Source organism: Dasypus novemcinctus, chromosome 12 (genome assembly GCF_030445035.2).
Source record: "Dasypus novemcinctus isolate mDasNov1 chromosome 12, mDasNov1.1.hap2, whole genome shotgun sequence".
In the NCBI taxonomy this organism is placed as follows: domain Eukaryota; kingdom Metazoa; phylum Chordata; class Mammalia; order Cingulata; family Dasypodidae; genus Dasypus; species Dasypus novemcinctus.
In genome coordinates, this window is record NC_080684.1 from 35,173,851 (window position 1) to 35,199,136 (window position 25,286).

Consider the following 25,286-nt stretch of genomic DNA (forward strand, 5'->3'; position numbering starts at 1 on the left):
TCTAATTCTTCTTGGTTTGAAACAAATTGAAAACTTAAAAACTTTAAAGTTAAAGTAGGTCAATGACTTGTCTAAAACTGATCTGGACAACTTTACATACTAAGCCAAAAAATACCTTTTCAGTGGATGATTACCAGAGGTCCCCATTTTGGGGGGACATTTCTAGTTGAATTATGTTCCTAGGAATGGTTCTTGGCTTCTGAGAAGTCAGCTTTCTGCTCAATAGGCTGCTTTTACTTTTTTTTTCCCCTGTTCTGTCTGAATGATAGGTTAGGAGGGTGGGGATAGATGACTTTTAAGGTCCCTTTCCAAATCTGCAAATATGTAACTCTTGCTTACTGCAAATGGTACACAGAATATTAATTATTCACTATGAATTACATTTATTAATTTTTACTTAGAGTCAGGATTTTTGGAGAATAGTCTTCAAATTTATGGAAATAAATTTACATAACTTTGTAGTCACAGAACCTTAAATTTACTAGAAAGTCTCTCAGGCTTTCTTTAGCTCCAAAAAAAATATTTATATTGCCAATGCTATATAATTGATAAGAATTGGTATTGTGATAGAACATTGTAATGATTCAACTTGCTTTTCTAAAATTTGCATATGATCCTTTCAATTAAATGAAAAATTTAAACTAGCTTCTTCATTATAAAACAATACACAAAGTGACACATTCAAACAAGAAAGAGGATATAACTTCTTCTCCTTACCTCCTAGCCCCACTGTGTAGAGATAATCACTGCAAAATGTTTCACTCTTCTCCTATCACAAATACACACATACATACAAATACACAGATAGACTCACATTAAACTAGTGATCTGCAATTTGCTTTTTGCATTTAACATATTTTGAGTATCTTTCTTTATTAGAATTCTACATCAGTTTTTTTTTTTAATGTCCATCCCCTATGGGTGCCATTTAGTTTGGGTCCTTTTGAACGTCCTAGTACATGCATCTTCATGCGTTTTTTGTACATATGTCTAAGACATACTCCTAGAAGTAAAAATTGCTGGATTTTTTCCTATTTAACAATGTGATAGTTGACATTTAAAAGAAATACTAATATTTACTATTTCTGTTCAAAATGTGGGTATAAGAGGAGCAGAATGGTTAGATTTTGGGCCCTCCTGAGAAGTGGAGTAGCATCCTATTTGACTTAGTATTTCTGTAATATTCCCTTGAAGTATAATGGGTTCTGTATAGAAGAATCTGCTACATAACAACCTTATAGTTAAAAGGAAGTTATCAGAGAAAAGATGGCAGGGGGGCTCTAAAGATTGCAGAGCTCTAAAGATTGAGGGTTAATTACTATATGAAATACTGTTATTAAGTAATAAGATTGTTCATCCAATGTTATTGCCCAACAAGAATGTTTGCCCACTAAATGAATTAAGAAGCCATTTAAAAGGTAGAGAAATAGGGGTGGTCTTGTCTGGAAAGAGATTACAGTAGAACAAATAACGGACACCCAAAATCTGTGAAGGACCTGAGAAAGTGAGGTCCACGTGAGGGGGCAGACAATGCCGGATTCCTGGAAGGCATCAGGCAGGCGCTGGGTATGTTACCAGGACAGAGCGGGACTGGACTCCACACTGATCTAGAGCAGCAGTGTAGCCTCTAAAGGCATGGAGAAGACTAGCAATGAAGAACGTGTGGGATAACTGAACCACCCGTTTCTGATTATGCTTTAAGGAGTGCTCTTTGAGAAAGAACTTGCTGCAGTGAATTGGACTACCCTGCAAACCATCTTGAAGGAGTAACAAAGCTTCTGCATTCAGCTTTGGAAATAACACAGATTACGAGTGCAAGTATTTGCGATTAGGATTGAGCTTCTCCCTCTTCTCCAGCTTTTTTCCTCTGGCCAGAGTCGAACAGTTCCAGATAGTTTGGAACTGGAGCTATTTATATTTTTCCTGAATCATTAGTCTGCTTCCTTGGCCGTGGATTGTTCCTCTTTAGGAATTTAAGCTACGATTGCCCCTTCTGGTCTGTTATGAGAACTCTATTCTCAAAGGCACTGTATAGATGCCCCACCTTGCTATATCACTTATATATTAATTCATATAATTCTGCATCAATTTTCTGCTTCTCCTGTAATGCTGTTTTCTGAGTAGTGGGGGTAAGGCTTATAGTTATTTTTAATTTGTGGTTTGTTTTGTTTCATTATACCAACTCTAAGACTTACAGGGAGACGAGTATAGTACCATTGTAAAATAGAACAAGCTGGAAAAGGTGCCCTGTGTGACCTGAAATTAATGCTGTCAGCACCTATTTTTTCTAAATCATGAATATTTAATTTCTCCTTGTTTCTTTTAATGACTTTGTATTTTACTTTTGACCTTGAACTTCCATGTATTTCCACTTCTGTTTTTTTCCTACATCTTTCCTCTTCACTTTCAGATTTCCTCTAAGTTGTTCCCTATTAACATAGACATAAGCTAAAATCTTCAACAATATTACCTTCACAATTGCAACTAGGTCTAATTGCATTCTGAAATGCAAAGGTTTAGAAGTTACATATGAATTAATTTTTTCAATTGGATTAATGGCAATTATTAGAAAACTTGCTATTTAAAATAATGCTACTGTCTCCATTTTGAACGGCATGGAGTCTTTTGGAACATGAGTGGTTTACTTATTTGAAACTGTGTTTATTATATATTTGCTTAAGATGAGCATTTAAAATTCCTCATTTTAATCAATGCAGATTCCTGTTTTCTTCCTCAGCTCTGTTGCATGGTTTTCCATTGAAGGATTTAGTTAACATCTTTCCCTTGACACCTTTATAACTTTGCTTCAGATTTTCTTTCACCTCTTGTTTATTTACCTTGCCCTCTCTAAATTTGTCCCTGAACTCTTTTTTTTTTTTAAAAAAAGGTTTATTTATTTCTCTCACCCCCACCCTCCAGTTGTCTGCCTTCTGTGTCCATTCGCTGTGTTCTTCTGTGACCGCTTCTATCCTTATCAGTGGCACTGGGAATCTGTGTTTATTTTCTTGTTGCATCATCTTGTTGTATCAGCTCTCCGTGTGTGTGGCGCCATTCCTGGGCAGGCTGCACTTTCTTTCGTGCTGGGCGGCTCTCCTTACGGGGTGCACTCCTTGCGCATGGGGTCCCCTACATGGGGACACCCCTGCATGGCAGGGCACTCCTTGTGCACTTCAGCACTGCGCATGGGCCAGCTGCACACGGGTCAAGGAGGCCCGGGGTTTGAACCGCAGACCTCCCATGTGGTAGACAGACGCCCTAACCACTGGGCCAAGTCTGCCTCCTTATGTAGGTAAATTTATGTATGTCTTTTTTGTCCACTTCTTTCTTGTTGCCACTAATACAGCTTCTTTGTTATTTGTGCTTTCAAGATTGCTGTCGTGCCGTCTTTTCCCCAGATTTGTACATACTGAACTCTTTCTGATAGGGTAGAATTAGTCACAAAGAGGTACCTCTCTCTCTAGATCTGGAATATAATTAAGTGTAAATCAGTGAAGTAACATGCTAGTTCAGGGCTTAATCTATAGGTTCCATACCAGAAAAACAAATATTATGCCTTAGTTTTTTGTTTTTTGTTTTCTTTTTTAAAGAGTTTTATCTTACCTTTTTTTTTTTTTTAACCTTATGTCTTTTCTATAATCAAATCTCTTTCATTTTTCCACCAGTATGAAAATGTAAAGCTGGAAAATAATAACAGCTAAAATACTTCGTGTCAGGCATTATGCTTAGTGTATTTTTCTCACTTATAACTATTTTGTCTGTTATGAGGCAGTGTATCCTCATGTACAGATGAAGAATCTGAAGATTTCAGAGCAAGCATATGACAGTGCTATGATTTGGAAAATATCATTGCTCTCTTCAGCTGACAATAATTGTAAGACACGCCTTTGTTTATTTTATAAATTAAAGGTGTGCTAGTTTAACATTTTTCGCTAAGAAGCTCAGCACATAATATTCTGTCCTATTTATTTTCACCACTATGGAAAGTGTATTCTTCTCTTTTGGTGGGAAAGAGTAGTTGATATAGTATACACTTGGACATCAGATAGGCCTGTGTTCAGATCCCAGATCTTGCTCTTTCTGGAGGTGAATTTGTACAAAATAATCTCTCAAGCCTTAAAAAAGAGATTATACTTTTTTTTTTTGGTGTTACATAATTTAACCCATTTATTACAGGCTAGATATGGTCCAAATTGTGGTGCTCCTACTGGTCTTTGAGTTCCTGCAGTCTCCTGATGGCACACTTTACTGTGACTGCAGAGGGGGTGTTGTAGGTCCAAGAGATTATTACCTATTACCTGTAAGACTACTTCCACAGGCAGACAGAACCGCAATACTGATGTATAAACACTGCCCAGGGCATGAAATCTGACCTTTGGTTTTTATCTGCAGCTACTGATTGTTCTTGGTCATATATCTCTTCCTCCTACTCTGCTTTGACTTCTCTGTCCTAAAACAAACCACCCGTCCATGATCTGTGCATTCTGAGCTGCTCCATGCATATATTGCAACATGGTCTGAGAGCAGTAACATTTGGGATCAGACATCCAGTGTTATCAATATTATTAGCATTTATTCTCATTTTTCTTTGGAGTTTCTGTTCTACTGCACTTGAGCTTCCTGGAGAACTACTGCCTGACATTTGCCCTCCATAGACCCTGCTTAGGCTGGAGCAGAATTTCAATTATGGGAAAACTGGCAACATTGTGATAACTCACCTAGTGATTCTATCATGAAAATGAAATATGGAATAAGTAGCGGCAATGTTCATTACAGGTCCAGATGTCACAGCCCTATAATTTCGACATTTACACTGTTCTCGCATCTTCTGACTAATCCAAAGCATACTGTCGATTTGTATTCTGTTGTCTTCTCCAAGGATGTGTTAACCCTGGTTGGCTGTCTTCTGCTTTAGCAGCACTAACCAGCAGAGTTCGGGTATTAGGGTCTTCCACAGCTGCTGAAACTGGGTGTGCAGTCATCTGAGACACTTCTTTAACCTCCCAACATGGCCTTTAGGCTGTTGGAAGTGTTTTGTCTTTTTATTTTTTGTCACTCACACCATCGATTGTAAAGTGGTCTGAGGCCTCCTTTTTTAAAATTTATTTCACCCCACCCCCTTGTTGTTTTTCACTTGCTATGTCTGTTCATCTTGTTTCAGGAGGCACCAGGAACCGACCTGGGACCTTTGATGTGGGAGGGAGTTGCCTAATCACATGAGCCACCTCCACTCCCTGCTTTGGTGTAGTTCTCATTTTTGTATTTCCTCCTGTGTCTCTTGTTGCATCATCTTGTTGGGTTTTCTTGCCCCACCTGCCCGTCAGGCCAGCTCCCTGTCTTCTTTAGGAGGCTCTGGGATCTGAACCAGCGACCTCCCATGTGGTAGGTGGGAGCCCATCACCTGAGCCACATCCGCTTCCCTTCTCTCCCTTTTTTATTTTATTTGTGTCCAGTAAGAACAGAATCTCTTGAACAAATGAACAAGACACTTAACGATAAAAATAGCTAAAGGTTACACAGCATTGACTGTGTTTAATCATTTTGTAATATATTAACTAATCTGTGTAAAACCCTGTGAGATACATATTATGGCCCCCATTTTGCAGATGAGGAAATTAAGATAGAGAGGTTAAGTACCTTGCGTAGGGTCATACAGCTAATGAGTGGAGGCGTTGGGGTTTATGTTCAGGCAGTCTGGCTCCAAGGCCCATGGTCTTGTTCACATTATATCATCCTAAATTTCAGCAGATAGGAAGATGAACTCTTCATGGCACCCTATGAATTGCTTTTTTGTGACCCACTGCTTTTTCATTTTGCAGTGTAGTCTCCCACCTGGGTTCTTGGAGTCATTGATGTCACACGGGGAGAGGACTGGAATTCTTGGCTTTTTTTTCCGAAGCTATCCAACCTTTATAACCAAGATGGAGATGGCTTTGTAACCAGTAGATTTCGCTCCATGGTTTCTTTGTTGCAGTGCAAATACACCAGGCTTTGGAACTAGCTTAACATGACTTCACATCCTGCTATTCATCTATCCTTCTATCCATCCAATAAATTTGTACTGAGCTCCTAAATGTCAAATACCAGTTTTTGTACTGAAAGCTGAGGACACAGTAAACAAAATAATTCCTTGCTGTCATGTAATTTAGTCAAGAGAAGACTGAAAACAAATATATGTCAGGTAGTACGTGCTAAGAAGAAATATGAAGCAAGGGAATAGAAACCAAGAGAGAAAGCAACATTTTAGAAAATACAGTCAGGCCGGGCAGACTTGGCCCAGTGGTTAGGGCGTCTGTCTACCACGTGGGAGGTCCGTGGTTCAAACCTCGGGCCTCCTTGACCCAAGTGTGGAGCTGGCCCATGCGCAGTGCTGATGCGCGCAAGGAATGCCCTGCCATGCAGGGGTGTCCCCCGCGTAGGGGAGCCCCATGCGCTGCACCCCGTAAGGAGAGCCGCCCAGCGCGAAAGAAAGTGCAGCCTGCCTAGGAATGGTGCCGCCCACACGGAGAAGTGACACAACAAGATGACAACAAAAAGAAACACAGACTCCCGTGCCACTGACTACAACAGAAGCGGACAAAGAAGAACATGCAGCAAATAGACACAGAGAACAGACAACCGGGGGGGGGGGGGGGGGGGGGGGAAGGGGATAGAAATAAATCTTAAAAAAAAAAATAGTCAAGGAAAGTCTGATAAGGACATTTGAGCAGATATTAAGTGAGGGAGTGAGTATGCAGCTCATAGGTGAAAGAGTGTTCCAGGGAAAAGGCCCTGAGGGAAGAACATGATTGTCTGTTGAAGGAATTGCAAGGAGGTCAGTGGGCCAGTGTGGTTGAAGCAGGATGTGGGCAGGGGAAGTAGAAGGAAGCAAGATGACCAATAGGATGAGGAATGAGGTGAGGAGTTAGACGGTTTTACCTAGATCCTATAGGGCCTTACAATCAAGGAAGAACATACACGTCTAGTCTGAATGAGATAACAAACCAAAGCTGTGTGTTCTTAGCAAATCACACATAACTTACCACATCTGAGTCTTTGTTGTCCCCAAGAATGGACTGCAAAGTTGTGAAAATGAGATAATGTGTAAAAAAAATTTTTTTTGAAAGAAAACATCTAAATCAGTCTGTCACATTATGAGAGACTTAATGTCTCACATTATTGAGATTACTCAATAAATGACAGTTGCTTGTAATTTTTTCTCTATATATCTTGGGCAGGCTGCAGCAAGACTAAGCTGAACACTAAGACCCCAGAAGATACAAGGGGGATTCTGTTCCTTAGGCAAGGAAGTGCAGCTCGATGCCCCGGGGAAAGGAAAATGGGAGCTTCAGATGAGAATTCGTTTAGTCCTTTGAAGATCTATAGCTGAGGGTCTCCTCTCTTCCCCTTCAAAAGGCTGCAGCGGCCCCAAACTCGCTTTCCCAGGGTCCACTGCAGCAGTGACGTCGCCCTCTGAGCCGGCTGCCGGCCGGTTCTAGGCTTTGCGCTCCTCGCCGCCTCCAACTCCCGACATGCCGCGGGGCGCAGGGTCGGTACGTAGACTCCATTTCCCAGCCTGCCCCGAGGCTCGGCCGAGACGTGCCGGCGCCTATAAGAGCCAGAGCGCTGCAGCCGGAGCCTATTGTTAGCCGGAGCCGGGGCGGTTCTGGGCGGCTGCTGCCTGGGGCGCTCGAGGTGCCGGAGCCGCCCGCCTCCTCCGCCGCCTGCCGGCCGCCCTCCCCGCCCGCCCGCCCGCCCTGGGAGCTCCCCGACTGTCGCCGCGGGGCCGGGACACGCTCTGTCCTCCTTCCTGCCCACCCGTGCGAGGGCGGCGGCGGCAGCGGGGGCGGCCGAGACCGTCACGGGAGGAGGCAGCTGCGGCGGGGCCGGTAATGGGCCTGGGGGTGCGGGGCGGAGGGTGCCGCCTCGTCCTTTCTCGGGATCGGCCCTTGGCGGCCGTGGAGGAGTGGTCAAGCCCAGAGCCCTGCGGATGGAGGGGTCAGAAACGGGGAGGCTCGGACGGGAGCGGTCGGGGGGCGGGGAGCTGGGAAGGAAGAGAGCCGGGAAGAGGCGTGGGAACGAGGGGCACCGGGGACGCGGGCGAGGCTGCGGGGGCAGCCCGGGGACGCCCGCGGGCGGCTCGGGAGCCGGCGAGATTGCGGAGAGGGTCGAGTCGTAATGAAGTGGAGATGATGTAGGATGGAGGGAAGTGAAGGAAGGGGAGGGGGAGTAGAGGAAAATGTGGGAGGAGTGGTTGGGAATTTGTGAGCAGCAGCAGGAAGGGATGAGGAAAGCTGGGTAGGGGCTGCAGACGATCGGAGTGAGCGGGAAGGTGAGCAGGAATCAAAGGAAAACGGGCCGAGAGCTGAAGGGTTCAGCAGAGGTGTCCATTGAAAGGAACTGGTGACTTGACATGTCCCTTCGGCTCAGGCTCCTGACGTCTCCCATTTTTTTTCTGGCGTTGTGTGGGAAAATGAAAGCATCACTTACCCTGGTTGCTAGCTTGATCTTTTTTTCACAGGCCCTAACACGCAGCCGACTGCCATCCATCCCTTTTAGTGCCCTGGTCTTGATTCATTCTTTTAAATGAGGATTAGAGTAGCAGTTTGACACACAGATCATTCTAAAGTAAGACACGTTAGAAGTAGTCCCCAAGAGTCACACTGTCCCCTTGTCCTGTAGTTTTCAGTTCAAGGTAAACCCATAGTTGATTCTAATTTTCTTTCCATCTTGCAAATCTCCAAAGCCAGGATGTTGGTGTGTGCCAGTTATAAATGACTGGATCTCCTTGAGAGTCAGTGTTCCTGCAGCAGCATGTTCAGTTCTCCCACCAACATCTTAGTGTTCCCCCGGTTGTATTTAGACATGGGAAGCCAATTCCAACCTTGTGTTGGAATAGATAAAATGGGAAGGAGAGGGCTTTCTAAATACCTAACTTAGGATGCTTTCACTTGAGTGCTTAGTAAGTTCTTGAATATGGGGATCACAAGGACACATGCATCTATGAAATTCTCAGTATTTGATTCTCAGTGTCTTATAAAAGGAGAACCAGGACAGTTCATTTTATTCAGGTTTATCATAACACCTAGTAAGTCTTCCTTCCTCTAACCCAGCTAAATATGGTAGCCCTGATGATCTTCAGAGATTTTGGTCCCTTGACCTTTAGTAAAAGATTGGGTTCCAGCCCAGTGGAGAGGCCTTCTCTTGAGAGATGGACCTTGTTTTATTATTTTGGACTCACGTAAGAGAGGCACTTACATTACCTAAACTTTTCATATAGTGTATCCCTTTGTTAGTCTTCCTATGATGCTTGTTAATGGTTGCAGGAATCTACCTCACCCTGAAAAAAGAAACAAACCGTAGACCTAGTCCTAAAATACAGAGGCGCTGGCAGATGTATTTCATGTGGTGCTGGCCTAATGTCTTCTATATACTGGGGGTCTGAACTATTTCGTACACCTTGGGACGTGTTCAGCTAGAAGCACTTGAGAAAAGACCATAAGGCATGTAGCCAGGAATGTCAGCTGACCTTTCTTTTCACTGGCATTTAAAACCTTTTATCGAAGTTTGCATCATTTTCTACAAAAGCATTTGTTGAGCTGGTCATTTTGACAGTTAACTGTCAGTTATAACCTGTACCCCTAGTTTCACCTTGATTATATGAGTTTAAGTGCTTGGAGTATAACTTGTGATAAGTGTATCTCTGAACACAGGCATTGATCCCTCTACAAATGTAGTTAAGAGAAGAAAGAAGGACTGATTTCTAATTGTGGCTTGAAAAAAGATTAATTTGGTCAAGTAGAAAGTGTAAAACCTATTCTAGTTACTGCAGAGAAAGATCTCTTCAGGCCACTGTGGAAGTGGATGGGAGTTTGTTGTACGTGGTGCCCAGTGAACATCTTTATCCAACGAGACAAGTTCACATCAGAGAGTTGGACAAGGAGAGCTGGGTTAGAAGTTACAGTTACATTGGTTGTCAGGGCAGAATAGATCCCTGCTCCCCCCATGGGATTAATGACAGAAAAAGTGCTCCTGGGTAGGACGGAGAGATACCTAGAGCAGTGAGGTCTCCTTGAGGATTTTCCTGTGTGCATCTAAGTTAAGGGAGTAGTTAGATCATAGGACATCATGCCCATTATTTACACATATAGCCATAGATTCAGCTTATTAGGCGGTTTAAGGAAATTTTTCCCTAGGTTTCACATCGTTTTTTCTCTTTTTCTCTTCTTTCTCGCCTATCTCCTATTTTTGTCCAGAAACCACTATTCCAGAAGTCTAAGTAGGGAAGACATAGAAGAAGGGGACGAGGAGAATGGAACAAACAGTCAACAATCCTTTGCTGCACCAAAGTGCACAAAAAGTAACCTCGAGAGAAATTATAGTTTTGAGGGCAACTGGGTTAAAACAGCAGAGAAATTTAGCAAGAAAGGTGATTTTGGACCAGACCCAAGCTCATTTGGGTCTTAAATAGAAATTTTCAAAGGGGACCCACACACTACTGGAAGCAAAGGACACCTGAACAAACTACAGGCGTGCACATTTGCTTGCAATCATAAGTCCCTGAGTGCTTCCAGACTGAGGAAGGAGCCCCTTTCCTAGTAGCCACACTAACTGGAGCTCAGTTAAAACTGAAGCAGTGACTTAACCCTTTCTGGGAAAGCAGATTTTTAGCTCAGTCTGAGTTCTCATGTGGTTAACAAGGTATCTATTAAATGGGGGAGAAAAATCCCACCATATATATGCACGAAAATGCAAGCCCCTCCCCCAGTAGTAGAATGGAATGAGAAATCTTAAGTTTTAAATCCAGCTAAAATTGTAGCCCATGAAAATGCCCTCGGCTCTCTCCATTCTTACCATGTCCTAGGAATCTGACTTCTGATCGTAGGCTCAGTAACCTGAAGAACAAAACTGGTATTTTGGGCTCATTTTAAAATTTAATTACAATTCTTGATTATTTTTTCCTTCCTGGCCAGATTTCAGGAATGTGCTTGACTGAGACCTATGCTGGCTGAGGTTTCTTAGGTACATTTTGATGAAATCTGCATAGATGGATTAGGGTAGGAAATATCTTCTCTGAAGCACTTACTAGGTCCAAGTTGAGCCAAGAGCAGGTAAATCACTTCCAGGAGAGAGAATCCAGAAGAATAGCTCTGTAGCAGGCATCTCTTGACACCACAGTATATTCTGGGTAGCTGCTCTGCAGTAATGCAGCCCTTTCTTTCTGGGCAGTGTTGTTATTCCTGCTGCATAATTAGCAACTAGTGAGATCATTGTCTGGGGAGATTCTGGCATTACTGAGGCAAAGCTAGGGAGGCTTCATACCTCATCACACATGGCTCCAGCTCTGACAGCATTTCTGCGGAGCAGATTCATGTCCTGCTCGAACTTAAATCCAAAGATAGAGGAGAAAGATTTGTACCTCGGGGGTAGACGATCTCAGGCTCCGTGACGGTGTGACCACACGTTGAAAACGCCGCCTGCCACAGTGATGCAGCCAGAATAAATTCATTCTTTTGCTATTTGTTCTCCCTTCCTGGTCTCTTCGCAGAGGGCTAGGATTATAAAGCTAAGTTTTTATTTGCACAGAGGATGATGATAGCCCCTATTTTATGGAGAGGTACGAGACTGGGAAGGATTCTGGGTTTTGAGCCAGTGCAGATTCTAATTTTCCATCAGTTCTTTAGTACCCAACTTGACCTTTTTAGGAGTGTGGTGAGATACTTTACACTTGTGAAGCTTTGGGTGAATTTTCCTGGCTGTTGCTGTCTTTAGAAATTGAGAGCCTAGAGCAGTATTTCCCAAAGTGTACTCCAGGAATCATTTGCCCCCAAAGACACCCTGGAAACAAAGGGTTCCATATTCAGGTTTGACACCTTGCATCCTCTGTTTCCCCTCACCCTTCACATGCTCATTTGTAAATTTAAAGACTTTCAAGAGGTTCTGCCATAAACAGTTTTCTACTGTTTTGACACAGACCTATTTCCATGGAGAAGCTATTAATATCCGTGGAACTAGTGTGCTTAAGGTATACACTTTGGGAACTGCCAGACTATATTATCAGGAAATATAATTGGGTCTAGTCTAGGTTTAGGCAAATCCTAATTCTGCCTTTGATCCCCAGTTCCTCCTACTGGCCCCTTGGAGAGATCTCCTGTGTGATCAGAAGAGCAGCTACTGGTATCCCTGGGCTAATGAAGCCTAGAGCCCAGCTGGCTTGGAACCAAAGGCCTTAATCCTCTGGGAGAGGTGGTGCTGCTACTCATCTCATTATTCTAAGAGTGACTGAGACTGGAGGGGCTGAGGGGAAACAAAAGGTAGGAGAATGTTGGCCGCAGTCAGGAGAGAAATGACCTAGTCTCCAGAGACCCAGGCGTCAGTGCTAGCTCAGGTGCTTGCTTTCTTCAGTTAGAGAGCATGCGTGTAGACTTGGGAGGGGACTCTCCTAAGACAGGAATCCTGATTCCTCTTCTCCCCTGGGCAGAGTCCTAATGCGCCTGGCTAGCTGGTGGTGAGCAGGGGCTCTGGGGCCAACGTGGTGGGCTCCCCAAGGAAACCCCTTTGAAACCAATGGATGCATTCACGGGCTCGGGTCTCAAAAGGAAGTTTGATGATGTGGATGTGGGCTCATCGGTTTCCAACTCAGATGATGAGATCTCCAGCAGCGACAGTGCTGACAGCTGCGACAGCCTCAACCCTCCTACGACTGCCAGCTTCACGCGTGAGTGAGCTGCTCCCCCTACTGTCCGCACCCATATACCCCAAGCATCAGGAGCCCAGCTGGTAACTCTAATTCTGTAGGTCCTTGAGACAGTTTCTACCCAGTTTGGGGATCTGGCCTTAACCATAATCTTTCCTACTCTTAGCACAATCCTGCTTTCTGGGACCTCTTTGCTCTAATATGAACTCGAGCCTGATTTATTCCAGCTGATATTACTTGTGCTGTGGTTAGTGGGTGTCTGAATGGGTTGAATTCAGTTGAAGAAGGAGTCTGGGGCTCTACCCTTTCCCACTAGAGTCCCATAGAGTTCTAGAAATAGTAGCTCTAGCAGGACTTAAATGCTCACTGCCTGGATAACTGGGCAACTCCAGAGTTCTTAGTTCTTATGGTTCAATTTATTCTTGGAAAGAACTTCTGATATTATAGATCATGGGTTGGCCTGCAGGCCAAATCTGGCCAGCTGCCTGCTTTTGTAAATAAAGTTTTATTGGAACATAGCCAGGTCCATTTGTTTACATATTGTCTGTGATTACATTCACATTACAGCAGCAGAGTTGAACAGTTGCAACAGAGACCTTATGGCCTCCAAATCTTAACCAAAAAAGCTTTGGCCCCTTAGAAAATGTTTGTGGTAGATTCATGCTGTCCGAAAGGATTTTCTGTTGTGATGGAGATGTTTTGTATTTGTACTGTCCTCTGTGGAGCTACTAGCCATATATGCTGTTGAGCACCTGAAATGTGGTTAGTGTGACTGAGGAACTGAATTAAATTTTTTTTTCTTTTAGGAGAAACTGGGGATTGAACCCAGGACCTCAAACATGTGAAGCAGGCGTTCAACCACTGAGCTACACCCACTCCCTCAATTTTTACATTTTATTTAGTTTTAATTTTAAACTGCCATTGGCTACTGTATTGAATGGTGCAGCAACATACTATTATATCCTGGAAAGATTCCCTAGAGATCATCTTCCCAGCTGATGTCTGAAAATAGTAGTTGTCGTGGTCATCTAAGTAGAAGTCAGTCTGGAGGCAGGGGTATGGAGCCGCTGATGTTCCAGGTCTTAACCAACTATGTATTTATGATTTTGAAAATTAGAAAGGCCTGTAGGTACAGGGAGCTCATTTGGAGGAGAAGAATTGAGAGCCTAGGTGGGCGAGAAAGAGGGAGGTCCCCAAACAGGCCGTTTCTGGGTTGGTAACACTGCTATTGCTCCCTTCCTCTCAGCCACATCCATCCTGAAGCGGCAGAAGCAGCTGCGGAGGAAGAATGTACGCTTTGACCAGGTGACTGTGTACTACTTTGCCCGGCGCCAGGGATTCACCAGCGTGCCCAGCCAGGGTGGCAGCTCTCTGGGCATGGCCCAGCGCCATAACTCTGTACGGAGCTATACACTCTGTGAGTTTGCGCAAGAGCAGGAGGTGAACCATCGGGAGATTCTTCGGGAGCACCTGAAAGAGGAGAAACTGCATGCCAAGAAGATGAAGGTGCCTAAGGGGCCTGGGATTTAGTCCTTTCCACGTGCCAGGATACAGAGGGGAACCATTCAGGTCTTTTGATTTGACTGTTGTCCTTGGCATGAAGAGATTCCCACCCAGGTTTTTCTAAAGAGGAGTCTGGGATTTGGAATCAAATCTCAATCCAGAGCTCCCTTGTTGTCTCTGGCAGGGAGTCTACCAGAGATAGCAAAATGGCTTCCCTAGATTTCCCTACCCTTACTCCCGCCAACAAAATCTGTAGAAGTATCAGTGTGAATACCTGAAGGCATTTAAGTCTGCCACTCCTGGAACTCGAGGAAGCACATTCAATTTCTTGTCAAATATTTGTCCACTGCCCTGATGCATAGAACAAGCTTTAGATCTTTTACATTCTCTGAAGGGGTCCTATTGTTTCTATAACCCTCATCAACTCTAGATAATCTCTTTCTAGGTGCAACAATATTACTAAGTAGTTAAGAGTTGTGTAGCACTGTGCCTGCCATCTGGTATAGTGCCAACTCCTCAAGTTAGGAGGGACAAGGGGCTGGGAGAAGATCAAGCTTCTCAGAAGGCACTTTATAAGCTGCCCATTTGCCATTTTACCACTGTTCACCAGTCCCCCAAAATTTCCCCAGAATTCCTGGTTCCAACTTTAGAGAGCACTGCTTTAGGCCTGGCCAACATTCTCTGGGGCCCAGATTATGCTGACCCATATTAAAACAGCTGACTGCATCCTGTCTAGGGTCTTGGATGAAATTCTGATGGATACACCAGAAGATGGTAGGGTTGGAGAACTGGAGGTACAGGCTATAAGCTAGCCAGATGTCATTCCTTTCTCCCTTGGAGAGCTCTATGTCTGCTTCCCTCAACCTACTCCTAAAGCCTTACACCTGTTTTTCTAACTAGAAGAACATACAGGCTTCCCTAACTTCTGTCTGAGAAATTCCATCCCTGATGCCATCACCTTCCTGCTGCTATAGCAACAGCTGGGCAAATGAACACTGTTTCATCATTTGCAGTGAAGGCTTTCTTTCCTTTTTATAGAAGAAACATCCAATCTCCTAAATCTGGTAGTGGAATGACCTGTCAAAACAGGATACCAACTAGGGGCAAAGGCAGGCAAACCCAGACTGAGTTACAGGAGTTAGCCAACAGCAGCTATGGCAACATCTAACATATCTTTTTATGTCAAGAGAAAACCCTTACTTTGTCCTCCCAAGGCCCAGTTTACTCTCTTCTTTAAAATTTTTCCTATCTATAGCACTCTGTAGGGGAGGCAGTCGGACTGAAAAATACATATTCACATCTCATATGCCATCTGTTTATTTTTCTTTTGGGCTGCCACCACCAATTCCTCTTTGATGTTCTACAGTTTAGTTACCTAAAATTTCTCTAATATTATTTTATTTTTTTATGTTTTGGCCTTTTATCTATATGGAATTCATTGTTATGAGTAGTATGAATTGAGAATCTATTTCTTTTCAAAAGAATCTTGAAATGGTATTGCCAATGGCTAAAAGACTCTTTCCTTACTGATTTGCAATGCCACCTCTATCATGATATATTAAATTTTCATGTCTACATGGACTTTTTTCTCTTGCATCTCTAATCTCTTTCCTTTGAGAGGCTAACAGGAGAGATGGTAATCCAGAGGAGGCCCACCCTGGTGACAGACAGGAACCAACTCTAAGTCTACAAAAGGGCTCCTTGTAGTTAGCCTGTGGGATAGAAATAACAGCCCGGGAAACCCCAAGAAACCCTGCTTTAGTCTTTTCCTCATTTCTTCACCATTTCCCTAAAAAAAAAAAAAAAAACCGAAAAAACAAAACCCTGGTGTGTAGCTTATTACCCAGGTCTGTTGCATCACATCTCATCTCTCCCAGGAACTGTTCCTTTACCAGCACTACGTTGTGGTTGTCTGATGAAATAGACCAAAGTCTCTAGTCACTTGGCTTTATCCTGCTTGTAGCTTCCAGAACTCTGGGGATTATGAGGCCTCATTTTCTGTGCTTGAATTCTCCAGTGAGTTTTCAAAACTCATTTAGCCATAGATTGTCTTCAACCTGACCTTCACTAAGATTCCCTCTCCAGGTTTCTCTATCCACCTTAGCCCAGAAAACCCAGAATTATGCCTGTACGTAGTACAGTCAGTATTATATATAATACCCTACACTCAGATTCAGCTTTTCTTTGAAATTAAAAAAAAAAAAAAAGATTAGAAAGGAGAAAGAGTAAGTTTTTTTCCAGGCCCTGGGTTAGAAGCAAGGTCTTTGATAGCTGTTAATAATTGGCGCATTTTCCCCCAATAAAATGAAGCTCTTTATGTGTATGTACAGATAGTTGTTCACACTATAGGGATTCAGTGTCATTGAAGAAAATCTGGTGCCTTGTATTGCACTTGAAGGTACCATTTTCTTCCCCAGATTGTGGTTGGGGGTCTGTAAGGTACAGGTTGAAGGGTGTTTTCCTCAAAATCCTCCCTTGACCTTGCAGCCTGAGGAGCATCCAGCAGGTGATATACCACCTTCTCCCTGTGGTGAGGGCAAGTGAGCCTAAGCTCAGGGAGACAAGTCCAGGAGTAGAGGATACGTTTATGGGTATAGATTATCGTCTGAGAGGGAAGATGAGGCAGGGGTTTGAGAAACTTAGACTCAGGTGATGTTCTTGGTCGATGGTGTTAGAGCTGCACAAGACTTCCTTCTTCCTGCTCAAGACCTGTGCCATCCAGTAGGGTGCCAGGAGCCACATGCAGCTTTTTAAGTTTAATTGAGGGGGAGGGGGGAAGGGATATGGGGATCCCCTATATTTTTGATATAACATTTATGTAATCTAAATCTTCTTTAAAAATAAAGGGGAAAAAAAAGAAACTAAGTTTGGGGAGGATATTAAAATATTGATCTTTCTATCCATAAAAAGAAGTTTGAAACTGAAAAAACTAAAATTTCAGTTCCTCAGTTGCACTAGCCACAATCTTAGTGCTCAGCAGCCACATGTGGCTGGTGGCTATTGTACTGGACAGCCCAGATACTTCCACTGTAGCAGAACGGCCCGTGGGACACTGCTGCTCTAGAGCACCATGAGGACGCTTGTGCTGTCCACAGGTTAACCTTTCCTTTCTCCTGTCAGCTGACCAAGAATGGGACAGTAGAGTCAGTGGAGGCTGATGGCCTGACCCTGGATGACGTTTCAGATGAAGATATCGATGTGGAAAACGTGGAGGTGGATGATTACTTCTTCCTGCAACCTCTGCCCACTAAACGGCGACGGGCCCTGCTGAGGGCCTCTGGGGTTCACCGCATTGATGCTGAAGAGAAACAAGAACTTCGCGCCATCCGCCTGTCACGGGAAGAATGTGGCTGTGACTGTCGACTGTACTGTGACCCAGAAGCGTGTGCCTGTAGCCAGGCTGGGATTAAATGCCAGGTAAGTGCAAGGCAGCCTGAGAGGGAGAGCTGAACCAGGGTCAGAGCAGTGTGGTGGGGTGCTAATGAGCACACAGGCCACCCATCCAGGGGTGGGTTCCTCAGAACTGTGACTGCTCACTCCCCAGTTCCACAGCCCTCCTTCACCAACAAAGAAAATGGGATTGTCAGGCTGTGGAGATAACCTATTATCTTTTCTGCATTTCACATCTCTGGGGTGATAGGAAGCAGCTGTCAGCAAATGAAGGAACAGGGGTTAGTACCTTTAACATTTCGTTGCTGTTCCTTAAATGTTCAATGACTCCTTGATATAAAGGGAAGTATAGAAGAATGAGGTGGGCCTATAGATTCTATCTGCAAACATTTATTCACAGTGCCTCTACTTCAGTTTTGTGAAATCACAATAGCTTTCAGAGCCTATAATTCAGAATCACACTTGGTCTGGCAGAGCTTACATCCATAGTATCCTGCAAGAGAGAAATCATCTCCCTTTTGCTAGTCTTCTGGCAAGGGGAGAGGACCTATTTCAGTTGAAATCAGCAGTACCATCCTAAAGAATGAAATTTATCAGGAACTTTTATACTGAGGATGTCTTAGAAAAGGATGCTGACTCCTTGTGGTTGAATTTATCCTAACCAACCTTTTCTTTTTGTTTTTAGATAGGTAACAAATAGCTATAGTGGATCTGGCCAAATGTGCTTTTCAGACTGAAGTCCCTTAATGAATCAGTCTGTTAAACACAGACTTGAGAACTGTCCTAAGACTTGGTGGAACTGGAATGGAGAGTTCTACAAGTTGATGTTGTAGGAAGACATTGTGTAATTGTACATGCTTACTTGCCTACTCAGTTTTTTAATACTGTTATTTGGTATGTGTATTCTTTCTGTTTTGGGGATCCAAAAGGGAAATAAGGTGGTAAAAAGCATTTTCTTTCCAGATATCTCTAGTTTGCAAGCTAATTTTCTTGGTAACTGTTTCAGAAATAAACTGCCCTCGTCAACCCTCAGTGAAGAAATGAACAGGTAGTGAAAAGCTGGCTGTTAACTTTGTTTGAACCTTCAATCTAGCACTTTAGCAAACTAAGGCACTTCTGCTTAGTTCCCCCAGAATGTTTTGCTTTGGACTAGCAAGATCTTCCAGACACTTTGCCATGCTTGTGATTGTAGATGACAGTAGGTTTGGGCTCCAGCCTTTTTGTTTCGTCTCAGTAAACCAGTTAAGCTCTGGAAAGGTCTCTGAGGCAATTCAATTTCAGTGGTTATCCCTGGACTTTTTAATTGGAAGGGCCCTTTGACCTGAGTTTTGCCCACCTTTTATTTAGAAGAGGAACCAAGTCCCAGAAAGATAATGACCTTCTTGGGGCCATACCACTAATTAATGGCTGAGCTGGAATTAAAATGCAAGTGGTTTGATAATGCCCATCTAGTGCTCTGCATGTTACGTTTTGAACTGGTTGCTTCTCTTCTTAAAAGACTTCCAATCCCATCTGCCTTTGTTTGCCAGCTAATGTCTCCAATCTCGAACGTCTCAACTCCCTTGTCTCCTTCCTTAGGTGGATCGTATGTCCTTTCCATGCGGCTGCTCCCGCGATGGCTGTGGGAACATGGCTGGGCGCATTGAATTTAACCCAATCCGGGTCCGGACTCATTACCTCCACACCATCATGAAGCTGGAGCTGGAGAGCAAGCGGCAGGTGAGCCGCCCGCCAGCCCCAGACGAGGAGCCCTCACCTGCTGCCAGCTGCAGCCTCACAGGAGCACAGGGTTCTGAGACGCAGGACTTCCAGGAGTTCATTGCTGAAAATGAGACAGCAGTAATGCACCTGCAGAGTGCAGAGGAACTGGAGCGGCTCAAGGCGGAGGAAGACTCCAGCGGCTCTAGTGCCAGCCTGGACTCTAGCATTGAGAGCCTGGGTGTGTGCATCCTGGAGGAGCCCTTGGCAGTTCCTGAAGAGCTGTGCCCAGGTCTCACAGCCCCCATTCTCATCCAGGCTCAGCTGCCCCCAGGCTCCTCCGTCCTGTGCTTTGCTGAGAACTCAGACCACCCAGCTGCCTCAACGGTGAACAGCCCATCCTACTTGAACAGTGGGCCCTTGGTCTATTATCAGGTGGAGCAGAGGCCAGTCTTGGGGGTGAAAGGAGAACCTGCTACAGATGAAGTCCCACCGTCTTTCCCCAAAGAGAAGGATCTGAGTGTCTTCTCTCTCCCTGTTACCTCATTGGTGGCTTGTAGCCCCACAGACCCAGCTGCCCTCTGTAAATCAGAGGTGGGGACAAGCCCCACTCTGGAAGCCCTGTTGCCTGAAGATTGTAACCCTGAGGAGATTGAGAATGATGACTTCCACTCCTCTTGGGCTCCCTCAAACCTTCCCTTCCACACGGACAATGAAGAGGGCTGTGGGGTAGAGAAGACCTCACAGCAGAGCGAGGACCGGCCCCCCGAGGACACCTCCCTAGGACTCCCTATGACAGTGTGATGTGGGAATGGAGATTCAGCCTCGTACCCTTTCTCTATTTATTCCCTTATTTTATCTAACGCCATTTCAAAACAAAACTGTAGAAGCAGCTGCTGCTCCCGTTATTTTATTGGGGTCTATGGGAAGCGGGTGGGAAAGGATTGTTTGTACAAGTATTTTTTAAAACGGATACAGAACCAAGGAGACCGGCCCCATTTCTGGTCTGGGGGCAGGATCTTGGGGCAGATGAGTCTGCAGAGTGCCGGATACTCTTTCTGGGCCATTGGAACAAAGAACTGGGATCTCACAGAAGCTGGGTAATTCAAGCAGCTATTCTTTACATAGGGACCAGAACGTGAAGAACAGCATGGCAGCATGACATCCCTTCTCCTCTCCTGAGCTCCAGGTGGGGTACAAGCACATTTTTCTCAGTGGTTACTCTGATAGCCCATTTCGGAGTATCACAGTATACAAGTGGAAATGTCATCTAGTTGAATCTTGAGGGGAGGGGGGTGGAAGGGTTGCTGCTTCTGTACAAAGCTTCCAGGAATTCATACAAATAGAACCTGTCCTTCTCCCGCCCTGTTTGGTAAATAAGTTAATATTTGACATGTTTGGTGTTCTCTGACCTGTTCCCCACAGTGGGGATTCCTGGTCTGTAACTTGAATTGTTTCTTTCACATGTTCGTAGGTACTAGAATTAAACTTGTCTTTTTACTCCCGGTCCTTTATCCTTTGAAGAGAGAGAGAAATTGGATGGGAATGTGGCATAAAGAGCCTGAGTCTTCTGTATGTGTCTAACACAAGCTGTCAGGCAGCTTCAGGTCGGGGCTCACACATCCCATGGGAGGCTTACTGGAGCATTAAAATCTATGTCCAAAGGAGGCAGCAGGAACAGGCTGCCATCTGGAAAGAGGATGCCTTTATTTGTGCCATGTTTGCTTTCCACCCAGGTTTTTTTGTTGCCCTTCCCCCAGGAGATCTGAGCTTTAATGGAATGTGGGATATGGCAGTCAAGGTTACCAGCTAGTTTATGGTTTTTTCTTTATCTACCCTCACAGTCCTTGGATATACAGGGTTAGAGAATCCTTAAACTATTCCAGTTCATCCCAAAGAACTGGCGGTTTGCAAATGTTTATTGGACTTGTTACACCCTGATGATATATTAAAAACTGGAGGCCAAACCCATTCCAAAATCCCACATGCAACTTCCAGGTCCCAAACGATTCAAATCTGACTATAGCCTTTGAAGATTATAGAATGGGACTTGAATTCAGCTCTTACCTCTGTCAGGGAGGATATGGTTCCTGTCCTTGTGTCCAGCTTATGTTCAAGGATCTGTTCCATCGAATACCACTGAATTCTTTTGTTAGCAAAGTTATCTTTGCCTCTCTTAAATTGGGTGTAGTAGGGAGCAAAATACTTCATCATCCTTTATATCGTGCTTCATTTCTGGTATGGCTTTTTAATCAGAAAAGAAAAAAGTGAAAATCTTTTTTTTGGGGGAGTGGGGGAAAGAATTGTTCCTATATATCTTGCTCATAAAGCCATTTCTTGAGGGATAGTAAAGTCCTGGTACATTAAACATTTGTGTATGTCACAGCAGCATTTCATCTATAAGATCTCTAAACTCTGAGCCTGGAAGGTCTTGTACTTAATAGAGACAAATCTTTTTTCAACCCTCTCTGCCTCCTATTCATTCCTGTTTTTGATTGGTTTTATGTTTGCAGGGAAGTTCTTAAGGACATAGGTCTTTATCTCCCCCCATCCCCAAGCCTCACAAAACAGATTTTTTTGTGCTTTTACACCTGAAATTTAGATGCTGTTACAAACTGAGTTATACTCCCCCACTTTAGCTTGGTACCCTCAAATCTTTTTGAAAGTCTGCATTGGAAGGGGCTGTTGAGCTCTACATAGCGCTGCCTCAGTAAGGCTCCAGCCTACTCCCGGACAGTGGATTCCAGCTGCTCAGCAAGAGCCATGAGCCTTGAGATCAGACCAGGAGTTTGAATTTGTAATTATTAGATCTCTTTACAACTCACAAGATATTTTTGATTTTTCTGAAAAACTAATTTCTTAATGTAAGTCCATCTCTTCATTAACCATAATTGCAACTTACACTGATCCCAAGCTTTTGAATGCTAAATATTAATATTTAGCATTAACTGTCTTGTCAAGCAAAGGGCCTTTTTCACAGCCTAGTCCATCTCAGTTCTGGTGCTACCTGAGTTGGACAGGAGAATTGTAGCTCATGGTTGCTAGGAAGCTAGGCCACTGACCACAGAAGCAGATAACTTCAACCTGCTCTGTCTAGATAAAAGAAATGACTGCAACTCTTATTATTTTCTTATTTCCTTTCTTACATACTGTATACAGGTAGTATTTTCAATGTGAATCCAAAGCTTGTCTGGTTCTCTGAAAAAAAAAAAAAATTTTTTTTTTTTTTGCCTTTTAGGTCCTTTACTTTGTGATAATGCTGTATTTAAAAGAGAATATTTAAATGTAATATTAAAGAAATATTCAAAAGATTGATGTGTTATTCTTTATCTTGGCAGGCCACAGTTCAGTTACTTGTTAGAGCAGGGGTTCTTAACCTTTTTGTTCCATAGACCCCTTTGCCAGTCAGGTAAAAACCATGGACCCCTTACTAAGTCCACACTATCCTGTGTATTATTTAATAAATATATCACACCCATACCAACACACCCCCATGAGAAAAATAGTTTTTTAAAAATTTAAATTCAAGCTCATTGACCCCTTGTTAAGAACCCTTGTGTTAGAGAAAGGATGCTTCTCCAGCTTTGTACATAAAACTAACTCAGTTAGGAGTTAAAATAGAAATCGTGAATAATCCATTTTATGGTGGAAAAATACAATAGTCTCTGGAGACAAGAGCTTGACTTGCTTGATTGGCCTGTGCATGTGTCGCTCACCTCTTCAGCTTAGGCAGGCTTCACTCCTGTTCGAGCTCTGCCCTATCTTTAGTCCTTACTCTTTTCCATTTAGTAATTCCACTTACTTCAAAAACATGAAGTTCTCCATTCTTGGTTAACACCTTAAAATGTCCATCAAGTGGCTCAACTTCAAATCAGTTCCTTTATAACTGCCAACCCCTCAGAAGGTTCTAGTCTAACCACTTGTTTTCCCATGAGTTAGGTTACAACAGTCTTGTAAAAGGAGCCTTAGCAAAATGATTAGAGTATGCATAAGTAATTTCCAGCAACTGGTTCCAGTCAGTCTTTACTTAGGTTTAAAAACAGTGTTTCATGCATTTACAGTAAGTTACAAGTCATTGGTGTACACATACAAAAGCTAAACCCAACTTACTATCTCTCTCGCTCTTGATGCAGACCTCTCCAGTCTCACCGGGCTGCACAATAGTTCGTACCTAACGAGTTTGATCCATGGCCCAAAGAAGGCAGCCACTGACAGTTACAGCTGGCTCACTGCAACACAGTGGAGGTAGCAAAGAATTTGTAAGATCCAAAGGGGCTGTACTGCGCCCAGAAGTTAAGACAAGAGGAGTAAAGGCTGTAAACACTGGGGGAGGGCTCAAGAAGCACTCATCCTTCCTTTTCTCTGTTCTAGTAGAATGTTCCCACAAGTTATGAACTTTAAAAAAAAAATTCAAGGTTAACCATACTGTTTAAAGGATTTGGAAAGGAAAGGAAGTGGTTATCTCATGCCAGTGAGGGGGACCAGAAAATTCCCTATTTTTGGTCATATTACAAAGGACTGGGGTGCATCGAAGTACATGCATGGATGTAAGTGCCCCACTTTAAGTAGCTGTTCCCCTCACCAGCCAAAACTGCTCATTAACAAACACAGCTGTAAAGCACATGGCAGTGATGGTCCTAGGCCAAATAAGGATCCCCACCTGGGGAAAAAGCTCACGTCCTAGGACTTGAACTTAACACAAAGTAAACTCGCAGGACACTGGTTGCTAGCTCCAGCTAATTGTGAGGGAGATGAAATGATAGCTCATGTGGGCCACCCCTGGAAAGAGGGTTTGTTTCACTCTCTAGCTATGAGGGGAATGCCTACAGCTCCCACACAGGTACCACACTGTGAGGCCACTGGCACCTGCTCCTCTGCCTCCCACACACTTAACAGTGCAACGCACACAGACTCTGCTGACAAGTGCTGTTTGGTCCCACGCTGCTATAACTATGTGACTGCAGGACAATGCCATCCACTCCATAGTTCATTCAGCGCCTTGTCCCAATGTAGTTGATGGAAAGCAGGACCACGTTGTGCAGCAAAAGGGACAGTTCGGCTTCTGCAAACACCATCAATGTTAGTGATCTGGCCAGGGAGTAGTTTGCCTTCTAACTGCCTTGGTGTACAGGGCTTGGTACTGGAGGCAGGAAGCCATGTGCGGGGAGGTGTGGCAATGAGAGGCTACTGCTCTCAAAGTCTCCCTGCTTCGTTCCAGCCCCAGTGTGCTTGCTTCCTTTCCTTCTACTATGTATTCATATCAGCTCATCCTCTATTCTTTGATTCTCATGTGATGGGCACAGAGAACTCAGAGATGTTAATGGCACTAACCACCACTGTCACACTGCACTTCTTCTGGTAGAGGCTGGTGCTTTGGGGATGTTTCTCAGCTCCAATGAGATTAGGAGGCCTTCCCTGATGCCCAAAGGGTTAGAAAACATTAAGACCTAGCCAAAGGTTGTACTCAGGAGACACACAGGCCTAATACCAACACTCAGATACTGTTTTATTTAGCCAATAGAGTGTTTTTGTTTTCTTTTGAAATTGCATGCCTTTAGTGACTGCCAACTGGGGCACTTTTGCCTGCCGCTTTCTTCCCCCATTCTCCAGGGGATATTTGGTAAAGTCGGGAGCCTTTTTTGTTGTCACTACTGGAGATGAATGGGTGCTACTGAAATCTAGTGGGTAGAGAGCATAGATGATGTTAAACATCCTGTAATGCACTGGGCACCAACCCCCACCCCCCTGCCCCCCAACAAAATGTCAGTAGTAGTGCTAGGCTGAGAAACTGCTTTCAACCAGCATGGCCTCTTTCTTGGTTCCCCACAGTTCCCACCACTCCCTCTGGTCTTAGAGTCTACTGGTTACCTGACAGCCCCTGTTAAGCATGGGAGTCTTGACCACTCCAATTAGACACATGTTAGGCAGGGCCTCACAAGTACTCAACAGAAACCCCCCAAATAACCTCAGAATTATTCAGAATGAAATACGGTTCGAATTCAGTGGCATAACCACAGGGATT

The 25,286-nt window shown here is 44.0% G+C and overlaps 2 protein-coding genes across 12 annotated transcripts in view; one reads left to right on the forward strand and one right to left on the reverse strand.

Moving 5' to 3' along the window:
* The first annotated feature begins 7,559 nt into the window (after nucleotides 1-7,559).
* Nucleotides 7,560-22,575, forward strand: CSRNP2 (cysteine and serine rich nuclear protein 2). Of its 6 annotated transcripts, none has more exons than XM_058308221.1 (6): nucleotides 7,614-7,865; nucleotides 12,098-12,290; nucleotides 12,458-12,694; nucleotides 13,920-14,179; nucleotides 17,297-17,593; nucleotides 19,145-22,575. In XM_058308221.1, the coding sequence occupies exons 3-6, from the start codon at nucleotides 12,544-12,546 to the stop codon at nucleotides 20,066-20,068; spliced, it is 1,632 nt and encodes a 543-aa protein (XP_058164204.1). In that variant the 5' UTR covers nucleotides 7,614-7,865; nucleotides 12,098-12,290; nucleotides 12,458-12,543; the 3' UTR covers nucleotides 20,069-22,575. The 6 variants fall into 6 exon arrangements, with proteins under 6 accessions (XP_004453741.1, XP_071074986.1, XP_058164204.1 ...); XM_071218886.1 differs by having other exon boundaries at nucleotides 7,618-7,865; nucleotides 12,620-12,694; XM_058308223.1 differs by having other exon boundaries at nucleotides 7,618-7,865; nucleotides 12,098-12,222.
* A 682-nt stretch (nucleotides 22,576-23,257) lies between these two features.
* The window catches only part of LETMD1 (LETM1 domain containing 1), a 40,342-nt gene continuing 38,313 nt past the window's right edge, over nucleotides 23,258-25,286 (reverse strand). For 4 of the 6 annotated variants that reach the window (XM_058308224.2, XM_004453680.5, XM_004453677.5 and 1 more), the window contains one exon: nucleotides 24,635-24,942. In XM_058308224.2, the coding sequence (XP_058164207.1) occupies nucleotides 24,746-24,942 (197 nt within the window). In that variant the 3' untranslated portion in view covers nucleotides 24,635-24,745. Of the gene's footprint in view, nucleotides 24,327-24,634; nucleotides 24,943-25,286 lie in introns of those variants that run through there. The other 2 variants (XM_004453678.5, XM_071218887.1) reach the window with 1 other exon arrangement.

Coding starts and splice junctions, on each gene's coding strand:
- CSRNP2 (XM_004453684.5), top strand. CDS start 12,544: ATGGATGCATTCACGGGCTCGGGTCTCAAAAGGAAGTTTGATGATGTG. Junction 14,180..17,296: donor TGCATGCCAAGAAGATGAAG/GTGCCTAAGGGG, acceptor TTCTCCTGTCAG/CTGACCAAGAATGGGACAGT. Junction 17,594..19,144: donor AGGCTGGGATTAAATGCCAG/GTAAGTGCAAGG, acceptor CTCCTTCCTTAG/GTGGATCGTATGTCCTTTCC.